We start from the raw sequence: 14214 nt of genomic DNA on the forward strand, positions 1-14214 counted from the left end.
TGGCACAATCTTGGCTCACTGCAACCTCTGCCTCCTGGGCCCAAGTGATCCTCCCACCTCAGCCTCTTGAGTAGCTGGGACTACAGGCACACGCCACCATGCCAGCTGATTTTTTTTTTTTTTTAATTTCACCACTATACAAAGAAGTATGATTTTTGTATTTTTAGTAGAAATGGGGTTTCACTGTGTTGCCCGTGCTGGTCTTGAACTCTTGGGCTCGAGCAATCCACCTGTTTCAGCCTCTCAAAGTGCTGGGATTACAGGTGTGAGCCACCACACCTGGCTCTGGGGATGTGTTTTAAAGTATATTTGCATCATCAGCATTGGTTGAGCCCCATCTTCTAGAGCACTCAGCCAGGGGCTGATCTTTCCTAGAAACAAGCTCTGTGTGCACTGTCCAGTCTGAATTTTGAAACCCAAGTAGGGAAATCAGTGCTCCCTGATTAGAACAGGAATGCTTTTGTCCTTGTGGAAGCAGATTCCTGCTCAGGTGGTAGCTGAGCAACCAGAGAACTGGGGATCCAGAGTTGATGATTCTTGTGCAGGAATAAAAGCTTTTGAGCAGTTATTTTCATAAAGCATTTGTCTCTTCCATAGAAAACCTTCACAAAAGCACCATTGACTTAGTTAATAATTGGCTTCTAAAAATAAGCACAATTTCAGCAGCTTAAGGCAAGGACTTGGCAACAGTGAATTACAATTAGCAAGTTGTAGGGTTAGTTGCAGGTGCAACTGGGTAATTCTGACTGGCTTATGCCCCTTACATTTTGTAATTCCATTGTTCACACTGTAACTCTGCTTGTTCTGTGGAGGTTAGAGGGAAATGAGCCAATCTTTCTTTCTTGTTTTTAAATTAATTAAATAATTAATTTTAGAGATAGGGTCTTGCTCTGTTGCCCAAGCTGGAGTGTAGTGGCATGATCATAAGTCACTGTAACTTTGCCCTCCTGGGCTCGAGCAGTCCTCCCACCTTAGCCTCCCAAGTAGCAGCTAGGTTAGCAGATGTGCATCACCATGCCCAGCTAATTTTTAATTCCTTATTTTTTGTAGAGATAGAGTCTCACTATCATGTGGACCAGACTGGTCTTGAACTCCTGACCTCAACTAAACCTCCTGCCTTGGCTCCCAAAGCTTTGGGATTACAGGCGTAAGCTGCTGCACCTGGTCTTTTTTTCTTTTTCTATTTTTTTTTTTTTTTTGAGATGGAGTTTTGCTCTTGTTACCCAGGCTGGAGTGCGATCTTGGCTCACCGCAACCTCCGCCTCCTGGGTTCAAGCAGTTCTCCTGCGTCAGCCTCCCGAGTAGCCGGGACTACAGGTGTGCGCCACCATGCCCAGCTAATTTTTTGTATTTTTAGTAGCAGCGGGGTTTCACCGTGTTGACCAGGATGGTCTCGATCTCTTGACCTTGTGATCCACTTGCCTCGGCCTTCCAAAGTGCTGGGATTATAGGCATGAGCCACTGCGTCCGGCCCCCTTTTTTTTTCCTTTTTAATAGAGATATTTCTCTTATCAACCTCCAGGGGAAGGGTAAGCCAAGGCAGTTATCTGGGCTGCCCTATGTCATAGGCTGCATTTGGGGTCATTTGAGAGGTAGGCTGGCTGGGTGCTGTGACTCACACCTGTAATCCCAGTACTTTGAGAGGACAAGGCAGGAGAATTGCTTGAGTCCATGAGTTTGAAACCAGCCTGGGCAACAAAGTGAGAATCTCCATCTACAAAACAATTAAAAATAGGTGGGTGGGGTGGCACATGCCTGTTGTCCAACTACATGGGAGGCTGAGGCAGGAGGATCACTTCCTCCTCTGAGCGCTGGTAACATTGTCTGTTCTCTTCATTCAACTGTTTGTTCCCTGCCTTGTTTCAGAAGAGGAGTTACCTCTTACGAATATGTTCTCTCTCTAAGCAGAGAGTGTGTTCTATCTTTATCTTAAAAGTTTTTTTAGGCCGGGTGCGGTGGCTCAAGCCTGTAATCCCAGCACTTTGGGAGGCCAACGCGGGATCACGAGGTCAAGAGATTGAGACCATTCTGGTCAGCATGGTGAAACCCCGTCTCTACTAAAAATACAAAAAATTAGCTGGGCGTGGTGGCATGTGCCTGTAATCCCAATACTCAGGAGACTGAGGCAGGAGAATTGCCTGAACCCAGGAGGCGGAGGTTGCGGTGAGCCGAGATGGCGCCATTGCACTCCAGCCTGGGTAACAGGAGCGAAACTCCATCTCAAAAAAAAAAAAAAAAAAGTTTAAAAAAAAAAATCCTAGTTCTTACATATACAGAGGCGTTTGGTAAATGATAGAGGATTATGATAACTGCTCATCGTAGATGGGATACTTAAGAAAATTTCAGTTTTCAGGAAATAGGTCTGCCTCTGAGGGTAATTTTAAGTTGCTGGTGGTAACTGGCTACACCTGAAGCCATAGGGGACATGAGCCCATTTCTCCCTGGATACATCAGATCCCCTGAGTGAGGGATTTCTTCAAATCATGGGTTAAAATGTAGAATCCCTGAATGTGGGGAGCCCCTGGTATGTTAGCCCTGCAGAGTCTGGCTTCACACCATACTCATATCCTCTCTTGTGCTCTCTTTCCACTTCTGCCTGGCATGTCATCTCATCTCCTCATCAGTCTCTCTGCCTCTTAAAGTCTTGTCTCTCTCCCTCAGCTGCTGTGATTCTCACTTTAAACACCCAGGTTGGATTCCCTTACTTCTTCCTCCATAAAGTTAAGTCCCGGTTCCTCGGTGGGGTTCTGGTCACAGCTGGCCGTTTCCAGCCTGATCTGTCACTGCATCTCTTTGTGAAATGACCCAGGAGTACACATCATCCCAGGAGTACTCAGCAATGTTATGCATCTCTGCTTTGATCTTATTGCAATACCCTGTTCTTTTCTCCCTTTTCTCCTCCCCTTTTCCAGGTATAGAAATCATACTCATCCTTTGAGTACTATTCAGCTCAAATACCATCTTTTTTTTTTTTTTGAGATGGAGTTTCACTCCTGTTGCCCAGGCTGGAGTGCAATGGTGCCATCTCAGCTCACGGCAACCTCTGCTTCCCGGGTTCAAGTGATTCTCCTGCCTCACCCTGCCGAATAGCTGGGATTACAGCATGCACCGCCACACCTGGCTAATTTTATTTTTTTAGTAGAGATGAGGTTTCTCCATGTTGGTCAGACTGGTCTTGAACTCCTGACCTCAGGTGATCCACCTCCTAAAGTGCTGGGATTGCAGGCGTGAGCTACTGCGCCTGGCCTCAAATGCCATCTTTTGAGTGAAGTCAGAATTACTTCTCCCTTCTTCTGCATGTCTGTATCACTTTCTTATGCATTTCTGGTTGCTTCGTAATGTTAGGAAAAACTCATAGACAGTGTTTTTCCTTTATCCTCACACTGCAACAATCAACAGAGAAGATTTCTGTCACCAAAAATGGGGAGGGATTTTCTGTACACTCCAAGAAGCAGACACCTGCTGGGTGTCCTCTTGTTCAGTTCTGACGCTATCTACCTGGAGAACTTGTCAGATCCCATGGGTTCAGGGTTCAGTCCCCAAGACTCCATCACCACCATTTGCAAGTCTGGGTCTCCAGCGTCTGACTGACTGGCTTTAAGTTGGGACATCCATGATCCCATCTTTGGGTTCAGTTAATTTGCTGGATTGGCACACAGAACTTAGGGAAACAATTTTACTGGTTTATTATAAAGGACAATGCAAGGGATACAAATGAAGAGAGACATAGGACGAGGTATGGGATTGGGGCACAAAGCTTCCATGCCTTCCCTGGGTACACCACCCTCCAGGAACCTCCATGTGTTCAGCTATCCTGAAGTTCTCTTAACTCAGCCTTCTGGTTTTCATGGCAGCTTCATGAGGTCAGCATCCGTCCCCCAGTGTATAGGGAGGGATCCTCTCAGGGGAAGGTCTTGAGATCCATAATCAAAAAGGTCAATCACTTGAACCTGGGAGGCAGAGGTTGCAGTGAGTCAAGATCACGTCACTGCACTCCAGCCTGAGCAACAGAATGAGACTCTGTCTCAAGAAAAAAAAAAAAGAAAACTAACATATATATATATATATACACACACACACGCACACACACACACACACACACCCCTACATACATACATACATACATACATACATACATATAATGCCACAGTTATATTTTATTGAGTGTTGTTCATTTCCCCTATTAGTAAATGTATTAAGGGCAGGAACCAGCTGTTTTTTATATATATGACTCCCATAGAAGCCAACACAGTCTGTGATACTTGGTAGGATTTGTGGAGTAAATTATTGCTTTCTATGACATTTTTCTTTGGTTTGATAATTATGATTTGTTAGCATAATATCAAATGTACCTTGTGATAGTGATAAAATGGCCAGCATTTATTGAGCACTTACTATGTGCCATATGTTGTTCTCAGTACTGTACACCTATTAGCTTGTTTAATCCTTATAATAACCCTGTGATTATTATAATAGCCTAGTGATTATCCTCATTTTGCAGGTTCAGTTACTAGGTCAAGTTCCCCTAGATAGTAAGCGATAGAGTTGGAATTCAGATTTATAGTTTGCTTCTGGAGCCTGTGCCCCAAACCACTATATTGTCATTTCGTGCAAATCAGGCCTTTCTGTGACTACTGAATTAGTAACTTAATGTTATTCATGGGATTAGAGTTGCTGTTTGACACCTCCCATAGTGGTTTGTGTTCATTTCATTTGATATCTGGAATAAACCAATGGGTGCTTACCCTTAACCTTCAAGGAGGGTTTGCCTGAGATTCACTTTCCTCATAAGTTTAAAGATTCACTCTCGGCCGGGTGTGGTGGCTCATGCCTGTAATCTCAGCACTTTGGTAGGCCAAGGTGGGTGGATCATGAGGTCAGGAGTTCGAGACTAGCCTGGCCAAGATGGTGAAACCCCGTCTCTACTGAAACTACAAAAATTAGCTGGGTGTGGTGGCGGGTGTCTGTAATCCAAGCTACTCAGGAGGCTGAGGCAGGAGAATTGCTTAAACCTGGGTGGCAGAGGTTGCAGTGAGCGGAGATCTACCACTGCACTCTTACCTGGGCGACAGTGAGACTCTGTCTCAAAGAAAAGAAACATTGTCACTAACTGGTCTGGTATTCTTGTTCTTAGGATGGGGGTTCCCTGGATCAAGTTCTGAAGAAAGCTGGAAGAATTCCTGAACAAATTTTAGGAAAAGTTAGCATTGCTGTAAGTATGTTATGAAGTTTTTCTTCTAAGTTTTTCATTGATAAGTTAATGAGTTGGTAGTAAATGGACAAAGGAGGAAGATGGGAAGTCAATGAGGGGAAAGTTTATAAGAAAAGTGGCATTTTCTCACTAGACTGTTCCCTGTCTGGAGTCTAGATACACTGTTGTCTCTCTCACATTAGAATGAGAAAAGTGACTTTCTTTGTATTAAAATGTGTGTGTCTTGAAAAACAGGGGTGAGGTATAGTGGCTTGCACCTGTAATCCCAGCACTTTGTGAGGCCGAGGTAGAAGGATTGCTTGAGCCCAGGGGTTAGAGACCAGCCTGGGAAGCATAGCAAGACCTCATCTCTACAAAAAATACACAAATTAGCTGGTCATGTGGTACATGCCTCTGGTTCCAACTCCTTGGGGAAGCTAAGGTGGGAGGATCGCCTGAGCCTGGGTGTTCAAGGCTGCAGTGAGCTGTGATGGAGCCACTGCACTTCAGCCTGGGTGACAAGTGTGGGACCCTGTCTCAAAATAAATAAATAAAAAGTAGGACAAGGCGTCCAAGAAAATTCCCGTTTGTTTGTGGTATTAGAAAGCTTTTTCAGAGTGCAGACTTAGAGAAACATGAATTCAAGTTGTTTAAACTTGTTATAATAGTTTTACTTAAAAATAATACTCTAGGGCCGGGCGCAGTGGCTCACTCCTGTAATCCCAGCACTTTGGTAGGTTGAGGTGGGCAGGTCACCTGAGTTTAGGAGTTTGAGAGCAGCTTGGCCAACATGGTGAAACCCTATCTCTACTAAAAATACAAAAATTAGTTGAGTGTGGTGGCAGGCGCCTGTAATTCCAGGTACTCAGGAGGCTGAGGCAGGGAGAATTACTGAAACCTGGGAGGCAGAGGTTGCATGAGCTGAGATCCTGCCACTGCATTCCAGCCGAGGTGAGACTGTGTCTCAAAAAAACAAAACAAAAACTCCAAGGCCAGGTGCAGTGTCTGACACTTTGGGAGTGTCAGCACTTTGGGAGGTTGAGTTGGAAGGATTGTTTGAGTCCAGAAGTTCAATACCAGCCTGGGCAACATGATGAAACCTCACTTCTGCAAAAAAAGAAAAATAGCTGGGCATGTTGGTACGCACCTGTAGTCCCAGCTACTTGGGAAGGTGAGTTGAGAGGATTGCTTCATTCAGCCCAGGAGATAGAGGCTACAGTGAGCCATGATCCATGATTGTGCCATTGCACTTTAGTCTGGGTGACACAGCAAGACCCTGTCTCAAAACAAAATGAAACAAACTTATATACCATGTAAAAAGATGGTTGTTTGTTAAGGCAGGTTAAAAAAAATGAAACAAAAGAATGAAAAATAAGGGGCCACGCGAGGTGGCTCAACGCCTGTAATCCCAGCATTTTGGGAGGCCAAGGCGGGTGGATCACCTGAGGTTGGGAGCTCGAGAGCAGTCTGACCAACGTGGAGAAACCCTATCTCTACTTAAAAACACAAAACTAGCTGGGTATGGTGGTGCATGCCTGTAATCCCAACTCCTTGAGAGGGCGAGGCAGGATAATCGCTTGAACCCGTCAGGCAGAGGTTGCGGTGAGCCAAGATTGCGCCATTGCACTCCAGACTGGGAAATAGGAGTGAAGCTCCATCTCAGAAAAAAATTAGGGAGGAAGGCAACTTTGTGATGATGATAAATGAAATATTTTCTGGAGTATTTAAAATAGAGAGATGGAGTATTTTTCTAATCACCAGTATTTTATTTCCCTTCTTTTACATTCCCTTTCCTCTAGGTAATAAAAGGCCTGACATATCTGCGGGAGAAGCACAAGATCATGCACAGAGGTAAGAAGTTATTTGCTGGTTGTTTTGTTTTGAATTTTAGCTATAATCCCAAAGTTGCTGCTTCATCTTTTTTGTATGTTTTGTTTTCGTGTAAAAGCCTTTTAATAACATGTTAAATCTTTTAAATCTTTGTTTAGTATGGTGGCTGGGGCAGCAACTTCCACCTTCTTTTTGGTCTTGCTACATCTGTTGCCTGTGGCTGTGATGGACATAGTCATAGTTACTTGGCAAGTCCAGCTAAGAGCCTCAGCCAGAACTTAGTTACCCAGTCTCCAGCGTCACTGTCCACTCGACTAGATTGTGCATATCCCCAAAGCCAGGACTGGCCACACACACACACACACACACACACAGGCGGGCACACCGGGCGTGGTGGCTCAGGCCTGTAATCCCAGCACTTTGGGAGGCTGAGGCAGAAGCCAGGAATTCGAGTCCAGCCTGGCTAACATGGTGAAAACCTGTTTCTACTAAAAATTAGCTGGATATGGTGGCACATGCCTGTAATACCAACTACTCGGGAGGCTGAGGCAGGAGAATTTTTGAACCCTGGATGCAGAGGTTGTGGTGAGCTGAGATCACGCCATTGTACTCCAGCCAGGGTGACAGAGACTCTGTCTCAAAAAAAAATAAATATTAAAAAATTTTAATTGTAAAATATATATACAATTTACCATTTTCTCAAGTTTTCAGTGTATCGTTTAGAGGCATTAAGTACATTCACATTGTTGTGCAGCCATCACCACCATCCATCTCCAGAACTTTTCTCATCTTGCAGACCTCAAGCTCTGTACTCATTTAACAGGTCTCACTGGGCTTGGTGGCTCACATCTGTAATCCTAGGACTTTGGGAGGTTGAAGTGGGCAGATCACCCAAGGTCAGGAGTTCAAGATCGGCCTGGCCAACATTGTGAAACCCCTGTCTCTACCAAAAATACAAGAGTTAGCTGGGCATGGTGGCACATGCCTATAATCCCAGGTACTTGGGAGGCTGAGGCATGAGAATCACTTGAACCTGGGAGGTGGAGGTTGCAGTGAGCTGAGATCTTGCCACTGCACTCCAGCCTGGGCCATGGAGCAAGACTTCGTCTCAAAAAAACCCCCCACTATTTCTTCCTTTCCCCAGCTCTTGGAAATCACCAGTCTACTTTCTGTGTCTATGAGTTTGACTACTCTAGGTACCTCTTATGAGTGGAATTATATAGTATTTGTCCTTCAGGGACTGGCTTGTTAGGATAATGTCTTCAAGCTTCATCCATGTTGTATGATGTGCTAGACACTAGTTTTTAAGTAAGTGCTGGTTCTAATGCTGTGGTCCATAGCCACACTTTGGAAAACATTGCATTAGGGGTAGAGTGAGTAGCTAGGTGGACTGTCTAGAAAGAGGAGTATTGGCAGCTTGTCCCTCGTGGGATTTGTGGGGAGAAAAGAAATAGAAAATGAAGCACAAAGAGGAATGTTCTACAAGTGTTCCCTTTCACTCCAGGGAAAATTTCTCAAAATATTGAAAGATTTCTGTCCGTGGCAGACTTACAGTTGAAATTTGCATGGCCAGCTTACAGCTTGTACATATGGTTCAGTTTTGTGCATCTATTAATTTCAACTTGGGCCATCAAACTGCATTGCTAATAACTAGAGACTCTTCTGACAAGAGCAGAAGAAACTCAGAGCTAACATTTAAAAAGAAAACTAGACTTCCACTTCTGAAACTTTTAGGAGTTACTGCTGAAGGACTTGTCCTCTTACTATAAACAGCTATAAAACTGGAAAACATACATGAAACAGTTGTAATCAGACTCTGAACAATATATCATGCAGGACTGTGATCAATGAGACATTAAAAAACAGAAGTGGTAGGCTGGGTGCGGTGGCTCACGCCTGTAATCCCAGCACTTTGGGAAGCTGAGGCGGGCAGATCATGAGGTCAGGAGTTCAAGACCAGCCTGGCCAACATGGCAAAACCCTGTCTCTACTAAAAATACAAAAATTAGCCATGTGTGGTGGCAGGCACCTATAATCCCAGCTACTTGGGAGACTGAGGCAGGAGAATCGCTTGAACCTGGGAGGTGGAGATTGCAGTGAGCCGAGATAGTGCCATTGTGCTCCAGCCTGGATGACAAGAGCAGGACTCCTCAAAAAACAAACAAACAAACAAACAAACAAAAAAACAAAATGCAAAAATAGTAAGCCCTGTGATTGCTTCAGCTTTCTGCCTGGAAGTACTTTATAAATTCCACTCCTGCCTTTTTTGAGACAGGAGCTTGCTCTGTTACCTAGACTGGAATACAGTGGGTCAGTCTCAGCTCATTGCAACCTTGACCTCCTGGGCTCAAGCAGTCCTCCTACTTCAGCCTCCCAAGTAGGTGGGACTACAGGTGTGCACCACCACACCTGGCTAATTTTTAATTTTTTTTTGTAGAGAAGGGGTCTGGCTTTGTTGCCCAGGCTGGCCTCAAATTCCTGAGCTTAAGCAGTCCTCCTGCCTCGGCCTCCCAAAGTACTGGGATTACAGGTGTGAGCCACCACATCTGGTGTATAAATCCTCTTGAGTCTGTTGGTGAATGCTGATCTGCACATGTATAGGGTGAAAATCCATCAGACTGGACAAAAAACTACCCAAGAGCTATATGCTGAACAGTTTTGAGTTTACACAAGGCTGTGAGAAGTTCAAGTTCCAACCATTCAGAATGAAAAGCCATAATTGAACATAATTGAAACTCAGTAGAGAACCCAGAAGGGTCACCTTAGTTACCAAGTTAAACTAACTCCAGGGAAAAGTTTTTAAAAGCTGTCCAATAAAACTAGAAAGAGGTAAAGAGCAGAACCTCAGAGACCTCTGGCACAAGATTCAAGTGGTCTAAGGTACCTGTAATTGGAGTCTGGGGGAAAGGGCAAAGAAAAGTATGAGACCTATGGGCCAATTTCAGAGTCAGGTAGGACAATGTCATGCCGATGAACATACAAGTAACCGGAGTCTCAGGAAAGGAGGGGCTATGCTAGCAGTATACAACTGGGAATCGATGTTGGGAAAAAATACTACTAACCATGATACCCAAAAATATGAAATACTTAGGGATACATTTGACAAAACATATCTAAACCTTAATACCAAAACCCACAAAACAGTCCTAAGAATAATTAAGGAAGACCTAAATAAATTGAGAATTTAAAGAAGGCATGAATAAATATGTTAATGATCAGAAGAATTGTGTTGTTAAGGTAACAGTTTTGCTTTAATTAATTGATCTATAGATTTAAAGCCATCATGGAAAATCTGAGCAACCTTTTTTGTCAAATTAACAAATTAGGTCTGAAATTTACAGAAATGCAAAGGTCCTGGAATAGCTAAGAAAACATTGATTGAGAAAAGAAAAAGCTGAAGGATTTAGACTACCTGATTTTAAGACATTTTATAGCTAGGTGTGGTTGTACGCACCTGCAGTCCCAGCTCCTCGGGAGGTTGGCGAGAGGATTGCTTGAGCCCAGGAGTTCTGGGCAGTAGTGTGCTAATGCCAGTTGGGTTTTTGAACTGAGTTCAGCATCAGTGTGGTGACCTCCCATGAGCAGGGAACAACTAGATTGCCTAAGAAGGGGTGAACTGACCCAGGTGGGAAATGGAATAGGTCAAAACTCCAGTGCTGATCAGTAGTGGGATCACACTTATGAATAGCCAACTTTACTCTAGTCTGGGCAGTGTAGGGAGACCCTGTCTCTTTTTTTTTTTTCTTTTTTAAAAAGTTAAAATATTTTATTTTTTTTTTTAACAAAGATGGGGTTTCACCATGATGGCCAGGCTGGTCTCGAACTCCTGACCTCAGGCCACCTCGGCCTCCCAAAGTGCTAGATTGCAGGCGTGAGCCACCGCCCCCAGCACCCTCTTAAAAAAAAATTATATTGTAATCCCAGCACTTTGGGAGGCTGAGGCGGGGTGGATCATGAGGTCAAGAGATAGAGACCATCCTGTTCAACATGGTGAAACCCTGTCTCTACTAAAAATACAAAAAATTAGCTGGGTGTGGTGGTGCGTGCCTGTAATCCCAGCTACTCAGGAGGCTGAGGCAGGAGAATTGCCTGAACCCAGGAGGTGGAGGTTGCGGTGAGCCGAGATGGCGCCATTGTGCTCCAACCTGGGTAACGAGAGTGAAACTCCGTCTCAAAAAAAAAAAAAAAAAATTATTATAAAGCTGTAGTTATAGAGTGTTGTACTTGTGTAAGGACAAACATAATAGGTTAATAGAACAGAATGAAGAGTTCAGAATTAGACATATACTTGACAGTCATTCGACTTTTGGCAGATAAAACTCCAAGGTAGTTCAATAGGGGAAGGATCATCTTTGTAACACATGATTCTGGAACAGTTAGATATGCATATGCACAAAGATGGACCTTGACTATTAACTATTACCTCATACCATATTCAAAAATTAACTCACTCTACAGTTAACTCACTCATTGGTCTAACTGTAAGAGCTAAAGCTATAAAAACTTCTAGAGGAAGGCATTGGAGACCACCTCAGTGACCCATGTTTTGGCAGTTTTTAAATGGGAAACAGAAGGCATACACTGGGTAGAAAAATCATTTGAACTTCATCTAAATCCAAAATACTTGCTTTTCAGAACACACGGACAGGGCTGCCTATGTGGTAGCTCATACCTGTAAGCCCAGCACTTTGGGAGGCTGAGGCAGGAGGGTTGCTTGGGCAGTCTTACAAGAAGGCATCTCTACTAGAAACAGAAAACAATTAGCTGGGCCTGGTGGTGTGCACCTGTGGTCTCACCTACTTGGGAGGCTGAGATAGGAGGGTTGCTTGAGCCCACCAGGTCAAGGTTGCAGTGAGTCATAATCTTTCACTCCACCCTGGAGGACAGAGCAAGACCTTGCCTGTTAGGGGTGGGGGGTAGTGGAAAGACACTGACAGAAATGGAAAGACACACTGCAGACCAAGAGATAGAATTGGCGTAAAACATTTATCTGACAACGGACTTTTTGTAGAATATTTAATGAAGACCAACAACTCAAAGAAACAACTCAGTACAAACAGGTAAAAGTTGTGAACAATTTACTAGAGAACTTTAGTAAAGACACTTCACGCTGCTGGTAGGAATGTAAAGTGGTGTAATCATGTTGGAAAACAGTTTATCAGTTTCATAAGATGTTAAGCATATACCGAATATACATTTATCCATTTCACCTCTAGAATTTACCCTAAAGAAATGAAAGAATATGTCCATTCAGAGACTTGTGCATACTTGTACATAGTAGTTTTATTTGTAATAGCCAAAAACTAGAACTATTTCAGATATCCACTAACAATTTGAATGGATAAACAAATTATGGTATTTCCATACTTTTGGCATATTACTTGAAGTAGAAAGAAGAAACCATTGATACAGGCAACAAGACATGGATGAATCTAAAGAGAATTATGCTGAATAAAAGAAATAAGACATAAGATACACGATTCCATTTATGTAAAATTCTAGAAACTGCAAACTTATCTGTAGGGACAAAATGCAAGTCAGTGGTAGCCCAGCTACTGAGGGCAGGAGAGAAAGGGCAGAATTACAGAGGAGCAAGTGGAAGCTTTTGAGCATGATAGACATGTTTATTATCTTGATTGGGGTGACTTACACACATGCACACACACACATTAAATGGTACACTTAAGTGTATGGAGTTTACTGTGTGAAAATTACGTATCAGTCAAACTGTAAAACAAGTTGCTGAAAACCAGTGATAAAGAGAAATGCTTAAAAACATTCAGAGAGAGGACAATCACTTTGGAAAACAGGTATTAAAATTTCTTTTAAAATTGAACTATACCACCATCAATCACACTCCTTGGCATTTACCTATGATAAATGAAAAGATTCGTTCATGCAAGGACTTGTTACACAAATGTTCATAGCAGCTTTATTTATAACTGCCCCAAACTAGAAGCAACAAAAATGTTTATTACCAGGCGAGTGGGTACATTTTGATATACTCAAACAGTGGAGTACAACTCAGCCATAGAAACAAACTACTGACACATACAACTTCGATGAATCTCAAAAACATGCTGAGTGAAAGGAGCCTTGTACAGAAAAGTACGTATGGCTGGGTGTAGTGGCTCACACCTGTAATCAACACTGGGAGTCCGGGTCAGGCAGATCACCTGAGGTCAGGAGTTTGAGATCTGCCTGGCCAACATGGTGAAACCCTGTCTCCACTAAAAAAATAAAAATAAAAAATTAGCTAGGCATGGTGGAACGTGCCTTTAATCCCAGCTACTCTGGAGGTTGAGGCAGGAGAGTCGCTTGTACCTGGGAAGCAGAGGTTGCAGTGAGCCAAGATGGCACCACTGAACTCCAGCCTGGATGACAGTGAGACTGCCTTTCAAAAGAAAAGAAAAAAAAAGACATGCTATGAGAGACTGCTAATACTAAATTTTAGAACAGGCAATCCACAGTAACATATGGCAGATCAGTTTAGGGTTTAGAGGTGGGGGTAGATTAACTTTAACTGCGGAAGGGAACTCTTTTGGAGTAGTAGAAATAAATCGTTTGTGGTAATAGGCTCACAGGTGTAAACATTTTTGAAAATGCATGAAAGTATACACTTAAAATGCTAATTGTAGGCTGGGTGTGGTGGCTTATGCCTATAATCCCAGCATTTTAGGAGGGCAAGGCAGGTGGATCCTCTGAGGTCAGGAGTTTGAGACCAGCCTGGCCAACATGGTAAAACACCATCTCTACTAAAAAATACAAAAATTAGCTGGGCGTGGTGGTGAGCACCTGTAATCCCAACTGTTTGGGAGGCTGAGGCACAAGAATTGCTTGAACCTGGGAGGTGGAGGTTGCAGTGAGCCAAGATCACACCATTGCACTCCAGCCTGGGCAACAAGAGAGAAACTCTATCTCAAGAAAAAAAGGTAACTGTAGAAAGCCATCTGCTTTCTAATTGTACTGGCTGCCATCTTGTCCTCTTTCTACTGACAAGAAAGTATCGATAAGAGGTGGTGATTGGTTTGAGGGGCAACAGTTTTTTCCAGCAGTTTATAGTCCTTAATCTGTGGCTTTTTAAGGTTTCTGAGTTCCATGTTAGAATATTTCAATATGTTTATTATTTGGATTTAGCTGAAAGGAGAGGAGGAATGAGCATTTCTTAAGCATGGAGTTGTGTTCTGGGGTGC

General features: G+C 43.4%; 1 protein-coding gene across 3 annotated transcripts in view; it reads left to right on the forward strand.

Annotated features, from left to right (window-relative positions):
• MAP2K1 (mitogen-activated protein kinase kinase 1) overlaps nucleotides 1-14214 on the forward strand; it is a 102111-nt gene that overhangs the window by 56543 nt on the left and 31354 nt on the right. For all 3 annotated transcript variants that reach the window (XM_002753259.6, XM_017976684.4, XM_078333468.1), the window contains exons 4-5: nucleotides 5135-5212; nucleotides 6991-7042. In XM_002753259.6, the coding sequence (XP_002753305.1) occupies nucleotides 5135-5212; nucleotides 6991-7042 (130 nt within the window). The remainder of the gene's footprint in view (nucleotides 1-5134; nucleotides 5213-6990; nucleotides 7043-14214) is intronic.

Source organism: Callithrix jacchus, chromosome 8 (genome assembly GCF_049354715.1).
Source record: "Callithrix jacchus isolate 240 chromosome 8, calJac240_pri, whole genome shotgun sequence".
Taxonomy (NCBI): domain Eukaryota; kingdom Metazoa; phylum Chordata; class Mammalia; order Primates; family Cebidae; genus Callithrix; species Callithrix jacchus.